This window comes from Pseudonaja textilis, chromosome 10 (genome assembly GCF_049901715.1).
Source record: "Pseudonaja textilis isolate UNSWEBS1 chromosome 10, rPseTex1.2, whole genome shotgun sequence".
Lineage (NCBI taxonomy): Eukaryota > Metazoa > Chordata > Lepidosauria > Squamata > Elapidae > Pseudonaja > Pseudonaja textilis.
In genome coordinates this window covers 25,801,937-25,809,517 of record NC_141999.1, presented here as the reverse complement: position 1 = coordinate 25,809,517, position 7,581 = coordinate 25,801,937, and the positions used below count along the sequence as shown (strand labels likewise).

The 7,581-nt window shown below is 57.1% G+C and overlaps 1 protein-coding gene across 1 annotated transcript; it reads right to left on the bottom strand.

Moving 5' to 3' along the window:
* Positions 1-594: 594 nt before the first annotated feature.
* LOC113450319 (cytochrome P450 2A13-like) lies at positions 595-6,989 on the bottom strand. The gene is made up of 9 exons (XM_026721494.2): positions 6,728-6,989; positions 5,268-5,430; positions 4,947-5,096; positions 4,132-4,292; positions 3,474-3,650; positions 2,973-3,114; positions 2,502-2,689; positions 2,219-2,360; positions 595-1,476 (listed from the first exon to the last, which is right to left on the bottom strand). The coding sequence occupies exons 1-9, from the start codon at positions 6,905-6,907 to the stop codon at positions 1,295-1,297; spliced, it is 1,485 nt and encodes a 494-aa protein (XP_026577279.1). The 5' UTR covers positions 6,908-6,989; the 3' UTR covers positions 595-1,294.
* Between the last annotated feature and the right edge of the window lie 592 nt (positions 6,990-7,581).

The following is a 7,581-nucleotide window of genomic DNA, read 5'->3' as shown; positions in this document are numbered from 1 at the left end:
GCTGCCCCTACACGGCAGGGAAAGGCCTGTAATTTCGCTCTTTGGGGGCACAGCATGAAGTAAGAGCTTCAGAGGGGGAAGCAGAGCTTGGGGGGGAAGGCTGGGTGGGGGTGGAATGGGACCGGTATGTTTGGGGGGGGGGGTCGCCTTGTCCCTGGCAGAGAGAGGCCAGGAGCTGCCTTGCATGCCAGCAGACATTTGGGGGGAGGGAGATCCACATCTGGGTCTAGGGAGGGTAGGCCGATGGGCAGAACACGGGCACTCCTGGAAATGCCCCCTGACTCCTTCCAGATGGGACCCCCTTCTTTCCACTCCCCCCCCCCCAGGATAGGCGTGGCTGCCTGGGGGTCCCTGGGAGGGGGGCTCCTTCTGCTGCCCAGAGGCCTGAGCTCCTTTTCATGCAGCAGCATCCAATTCGGGGGAAAGCGTGACAGTCGTCAACCCAAGGAGACACATCCCCTGCTAGGGAGGCTTGTTCCTTGCCTCCGTTTCCCTCTTCGTGAATGTGCCACCCGCCTTGCAGGTTGACCCGGAAGCTCAGCAGGCAAGACTGCAGGGAAAGCAACGGGGGGGAGGGTGGGCTGGGCAGTTGGCATTTAATCACAGAGGAACATGCCAGGAGACCTGGGGACTCCGATTCTGGGGAGGTTCTGGGGCCGATCAAAGCCAAACGGAAGCCAAGAGGAGCCCGGATTGTTGCGCCTGGGCTTCAGGGGTTGCAAGGGAATCCTGGAATTTCAGCTGCTCTTTTGCCAGGTAGCCTGGAAGGGATTCTGCAAGGGGAACCTTTCCCGCATCAGGGTGGAAGAAGCAGGAATTCTGCTCAGGAAGGACGGGCCTGCTCTTGGCACCGGCTGGCACCGGCTGGCACCAGCCTCAAGCTCCAGCTCTGCCTGCTGGCACAGGACCCTTGAACTTCACCCACATCCATTTTAGGTTTGGGAAAACTGTTTATTTCAATATGGAAAAATCAACAGACGGAGGATATTGATGCAAAATGGAAACTCGCCTGAGTTGGCAACTTCAGAGGACAGAGACTGTCTGAGGAGGGGGAGACCTGAACACCAGCTATATTCCATGCCCCCCCCGAAGCCGGCCTGCCTGGAGCTGCTGCAGGAAAGGGCACAGATGCTGGGGAGAGGAGCAGGAGGCGGAACCCAACGCAGGGGAGGGGGTGCCCGTAGGTGCCAGGCTCTCTGGAGATGGAGAGGCAGCTGCGGTGCCCTCCGCAAGAGAGCCATGTCCTTAGTGGGCACAGGGGCAGATGTGGCAAAGGCGCCAGAGGGCCCCTCGCTCAGCGGGGGATGACAGAGAACTCATAGGCCTTTGGGATCGTGCCAAACCCCACCAACATTGGGGAGAGGTCGATGTCTTCAGGGGGCATAGCTGACTTGAAGTGGAAGTGCTGCAGGATGCTGGTGAGGAAGAGGAAGAGCTCAGCACGCGCCAGATGTTCTCCGAAGCAGTAGCGCTTTCCTGCAAAAGACCAGAGCAAGGAGGCCGGTGGGCAGGAGGGCCCCCTGGGTGCTGTCCCAGCCAATCTATGGGAATTGGATAGATGAATTAGGAATTGGGAGCTGTCCCCTTAAGGGAATGCTTCGTGGGAAATGTAGTTAAGGTATCCTGGGAAATGTAGTCTATGTCACATGACCACATCTGTAATCCTGATTGGTCACTAAATTGACCCTCGAGGGGTTGTGGGGAGTGTTCCTCACTTTTGCCTGAACTCCCTAACTCATGGCAGTTGTTTTCTATTGCTACGAGATGGGTTAGGAGATAACCATCTTTTACTACAAGGCAGATATGCAAAGGATTGGTCATTAAAGAAGAACTTCATCACAAATGGGAGTTATGAGGATACCTGATGAAGCAATCAATGTACTTTGTTATGGACATCTTGTTGAGTTTATCTATCTGCATCTGCACAGCTTAAAAATCCACTACTGTGCAGAAGACAGAAAAACCTGCCTGCCTCCCCAATGGGGCCCTTGAAGTGGCAACAGAGGACTTGGGGGCCCTTTCGGTGGTCTCAGCATCGCTTTTGAATTTGTGCTTTGTGGAGGAAACTCAAAACTGGGGCCAGGTTGTGTTTCTGGACCAGCCCTCTGCATTCCGGGGAGGGGCAGGGAGGAAACTGGGTGACCTTTGGGGGGAGGGTCTTCGAGAGGGTTGTCTGAGGTGACTTTCTGGCTTGAGAAATGGTGGGGTGGGGGCTCACCAGTGGAGAAGGGTATGAATGCCTCTTTCCTCTTGAACTGCCCCTTTTCATCCAGGAAGTGTTGGGGGTCAAACTTCTCCGGTCTTGCAAAATGTTTGGGGTCTCTCATCGCTGTTCCCAACATGGGGAAAACCTCGGTCCCCTGAGGGCAGGAAATAGCATCAATTATTCTGGCTGAGAATGATGGGAACTATGTTCCAACTTATGTGTAAGACTGATACCCTTGAGGACTACCTCAGAGTGGGTGCTGAAGCGTGGGATTAGAGATCTCCCCCCTTAATACCTTGGGAATTGTGTACCCTCTAAACTGGACATCTTGGGTGACACGCCGTGGCAGTGCCATGGGGAGAATGTCCCCAAATCTCTGCATCTCATGAATCACGGCTTCCGTGTAGGGCATCCGCAGCCTGTCCTCCATGCTGGGAGTCCGATTGACTCCAATGACACGGTCAATCTCCTCGTGGATCTTCTCTGGGGAGAGATCAGAAAGAGTAATAGAAAACTCCAGGCTCCACTCGCAGCTGGAGAAGTTCCCTGGGTGACTTCCTCCGGTCCTTCTCAGTCCCAGCCAAGACAACGAGGGAGGAGGAAGGGCTGCTCCTCCTGGACAAAAGGTGATGGGACTCCAACAAACCCCTCAACTGCTACCCGGGAGAAGGAGTTGGGCCTTGGAGTCTCCACTGTCCCAACCACCCTCCTGCTCTCTGGCTGGGGGGCGGGGGGGGGGTTATTTATCTGTTGCCATGGAAATTACCTTCCACCTCTGGGTACTTCAGCAGCATCAGGAACCCATAACGCAAAGTTGTGCTGACCGTTTCCGTCCCACCAAAGAAGATGTTAAGCGTGGTTGCCACCAGTTCCTCCATGGAGAAGAAAGAGTTGGGGTTGTTTTCTTCCTTGGTGAGAGAAAAGAGAAAGTTTTTATCAAGAGCTTTCGCAGCTCTCCTAATTTGCTGGTGTCGGAGCCTCTCTGGAAGTCTGCACAGCCCGAACCTTGATGAGGCTGACGTTGCTGTCCCACACTGGCTTTTGGTTGATTTGAACTGTGGTCCACACCTGGCTTACACACTTGTCTGCTTGTTTGGGGTCTCGTGGGGAAGAAATCTGGGGAAGTTCCTTTCAAAAGACCCCTGGAAGGAGAACCTCCCAAAGGGTTGTATCTGCTCCCATTCACGTGGTAAGTATTTCCGAGCCTGCATCTCTGTGGGCATTAATCAGGTCCCCCGCCCCCCGCCCCCCCCACCCCCCGTTCTACCTGCTGCATTTTCACCAGGAAGCAGTCAATGAAATCCCGTGGGGAGTTGGGGTCCAGGGTCTCCTGGTGGGCTTTTGCCTTCTTGGCCACAAATTCCTTCAGCTCACAAAACCTCTTGAAAGCCATTTGATGTGAGCCAGGGATGCGTTGCACAATTTCAAAGAAGATGTCCAAGAGCTGCGGGTTGGAGAAGGGAAGAAAGGAAGGATTTACTGGGAGAAGAAGTCCTTGGCAAGTGTAGCTGAGGTGGAACAAGGAGGGCGAGGCCTGGGAGGAGAGGTGATGGGTCCCAGGAGACCTGTGGGTGCCTGACCCTTCCTTCTTCCCCCAGGTGAGTTGCTTCTTCAGGTCTGCAGAAGGAGGTCCTCCTTCACCTGGGGGAGGAGAGAGCCAACTGCTGCCCAACCGCCTTCACTGGGAGGGGAGTAGATGCCCCTTTAGGTCTATTTCAACCCCGGCATTCTATCTCATCCCACGTTGGGAAAAAGGTTCTGGAAGGGGTCATTTCGTGAGGGCACCCGAAGTAGGCAGATAAAAGGGGGCCTCCGTCGCTTCTCGTCAAGGACTTCAGCCCCAGTGCCTTGGGGTTCAGAACCCCGAATGAACGCTGATGCCTTCCCCAAGGAGAAGCAGCAGAATGGAGCAGGGGGCTGGGTACCTGTCCTCGGGCAGAGGAGCTGAAGCGAAAGATTTCATTCACTGCGGTCAGCAAAGAGAGGAACTCTTGGTCTTCGTAGTCAAAGCGGCTGCCAAAGGCAATGGAGCTGATGACGTTAGACACGGAGCGGCTCAGGAAGTAGGTGGGGTCAAAGGGGGCCCCTGGGGGGAGAGAGGCCCTTCTTGATGCTCCTGCAGGGACTGCAGGGTCTCTGCCTTGCCAGGCTCAACCCCTCCCCAAACGCTCCTGGCTTCACCTCTGCCTCCTGGGGAGCAGGGAGGCCGGAGGGGGGGGGACACACCCTTTGGCAGCTAGAGTCCTTGCCAGGGGCTCAAACAGAGCAGTAGATGCTGTGGACGCCACCCTGGGCCGAGGGGGGGGGGGGGCTGGACCCTCGGAAATGGGATGAGTTCAGGGGTGCCCACCGCTGAAGCCAGCCGGGGAATGTGGGCCGCAGCCTTTGCTTTGCAGGCAAAGAGAACCCAGGGGACATGGACCCTGAGCCAGAGCCAGCTGCAAGCTGCTGTGCCAAGGGCTGGCCAGGCTGGGGAAGCCAGAGCAAATAGAAACTCTGCCCCATGAAGCAGCTAACGAAACACTCTGGGCGGACCTGAGGGTGGGCTGGCAGGTGGGGGCACTGCGGGAAGGGGAACCTTCCTTTGGTGGTCTTGGTGCCTTTGACAAAGCTGGCTTGGATGGCATGAGCCAGGTTCCCCTTCTGGATCTTTGGGCTTCCTTGGCCAAGCCTGTGCCATTTTCTCCAGCCCCCGGGTTGCCCCCTGGCCCGCCTCTGGGGGCAACAGAAGTCCACCTGCCTTTTGTGCCCCTCAGGGCTTCCAGCAGGAAGTGGGCTTCCTCCAGGATCCGCTCTTCGATGGACCTCTTGCCCACCCCGAAATTGCGCAGGGTCGTGATGGAGAACCGTCGCAGGTGGATGGGTTTTTCCCCGTTGCTGAAGGCAACTCCTGCAGGGCAAAAGACAAGGGTGGGGAGGGGGCCAAAGGGGTGTTGGGACCCAGAAAGGCCTCCCAACAAGCAGAAGCGGTGCAGGCAGCAGAGCTGTAACTTCCCCCGCAGGTGCTGCCTAAGCAAAAGTCGCCTCTGAGTCATGGGGGGAGGCAGGTCTTGGAACACACCGTGGCCCTGGAAGATCCAGTCAAAACTGGCCTGCTGTCCCCGGTCCCGGAACTTGTTCCCCAGGTCCACCAGGGCTTCCTTAATGGCCTCGTAGCCGCACAGCACCACGATGCGCCGGGGGCCCAGCTGGAGTGTGTAGAGCGGCCCGTACTTTTCGCTCAGCTGCGGAGAACCCGGGAAAGAGAAGGAGAGAGAGGATTGGCCGGCAGAACCGAATTGGTCCTCACGAGCATCTTCCCCCAGCTGACCAGATGAGACCCTGGGCAGGAGCTGCTGGGCAGAGGGTCTCAGTGGGCGAATCCATGGGGTGGGGCTCCTGCTGTGGATTATCTTTATTCGACAGCAGGGTTCAACCCCTGGGACCCTCAGGGGCTGGGGAGGAGGGCTGTTTTGCCCCTCCCCAGGTGGATGTGATCATTCCTGGCTGACTCCTCAGGTGCCCTCTGGCTCAGAAGCACTTTCCACCCTCCCAGGGACCCCGCAGTTCTGCCCCCAACTTCCTGTCTGCCTGGTTGCTGTCAAGAAATCCAACAGGAAAGGAAGCTGTACTGGTATTAAAGCAGATTTAGCATATGTCCGGGTCTGCTGTACGTGGGCTGTAGCCTCTCTTTCACACAATAAGTATTTTAAAAATTCAGGGGGAGTTTGGGTGGGGGCCAGGGGGGCTTTTCTGAATAAGAGATTTACGAAAAGGAGGAAGCTTTCATGAGAGCTGCGTCAGGAAATCTCTGCTGGTCCAGAATCCACAGGAGACAGGGAGCGCCGCTTCCCCATTCGCACCTTCGGAGAAGAAGCCCGTTTGAGGGAAGGCAGCTGGGAAAAGCTGACGATGCCTTTTCTCCAGATGTGTGTGGGGGGGAGGCTCTCCCTGGTCTTTGGCCCCCCTGGACTAACCCGGCTCTCCTTCTAGAGCTCTCACGAAAGGACAGGGGCTCTTTGGCCAGCCAGGATTCCTGGCGATTCTGCAGTCAGGTCTCTGCCCTCTTCCCAGCAATAGTTGCAGCCCACCAGCTGCACCCAACGGGCTGTATGACGAGACCCTTAAGGAGCCAGACAAGGAAGGGGAGCTGGGTGTTTGAATGGAGAGGACACATCCCCCTCCGCCCCTCTTCCCTCCAGACCCCGGTCCAGTGCACAGAAGGAGACCGCCTCTGGCTGTCCTCAGGACGCAGGAGCCCTGGCAGGGAAGAGAACGGCAGGGGCTGGGTTGCTCTCCCTGGGGAATATCTACCTGCTGGGTGGCTAAGAGACCACCAGGACTCCACAGCACCTGACCAACCAACCAAGCAGTCCGATACCTCTTCCACTCTCCAAGGCCCTTTGGGGTCCTGGGGTCCTCCAGCCGGCTGGCCTTCAATACCGGGGAGTCCAAGGCCAGCAACGGCCACTTGAGCTGGTCAGGCTGAAGGCAGGAAGGAGCAGGCGGGGGTGGGGGGGGGAGGGGCAGAGGAGGCCTTACCTTGATGAGTGACTTGGGCAGGTTGTTTCGGTCTATCCAGAGCAGGTTCCCAATCAGGGGGAGGGGTCTGGGCCCAGGGGGCATCTTGCCCCTTCTGCGCATTCGCTGCCAGGAGGAGAGGGCCAGGAGGCCGGCCAGGCAGGCGGCCAGGAGGAGGGTCCCTGCTCCCAGGAGATCCATGGGGACAGGAGCTCCTGCACTTCCAAGTGTCAGCCTGGCTCTCCGAGGACCTAATGCAAGATCCGGACAGAAATGCAACGCCCACCTCACCCTCCAGGTTGTGCAACAGCCCAGGTCCCTTCCAGGCCAGGCAGGAGGGGGACGCCTGCCTAGGGCGCCTTTCTGCCAGTTCAGATTTCTTGTAGCTGGAGGCGGCTCAGGGGCCAAAAGGGAGGTGGGCGGGGGCTTCACTCAGGACCTGTATTAAACAATACTTTCATTCTTTAATTACCTCACTTTCCTTCTAAGGCAAGGCTGCACCAACTTCAGCCATCGCTTGTGTCAAAGACCCACTATAGTGACCGCCACAAAGTCATTTCATAGATGATGCAATTTACCATTCATTTATTTTGGGGGGTGGAGGCAGAAAAGCAGCCTTTGAAGTGGAGTTTCCTTCCCCCGTCCTGGGCCAAAACCAAAATGGAGGCTTCAGTCAAAGGGCTGGATTGAGCAAAGGCTCTGCAGAGCGAGCAGGAATATGGAGGGCAAGGAGCTTCCATTGAGTGCATGACTGGACTTTGGGTCAACTCCAAGGGGCTTTTCAAGAGGCTTCTCCACAGAGGTCGTGGGATCTCCCTCCCTGGAGAGATTGGAGAGCCGTTCGCCTGAAATAGGACAGGGGCTCCTGCCTGAGC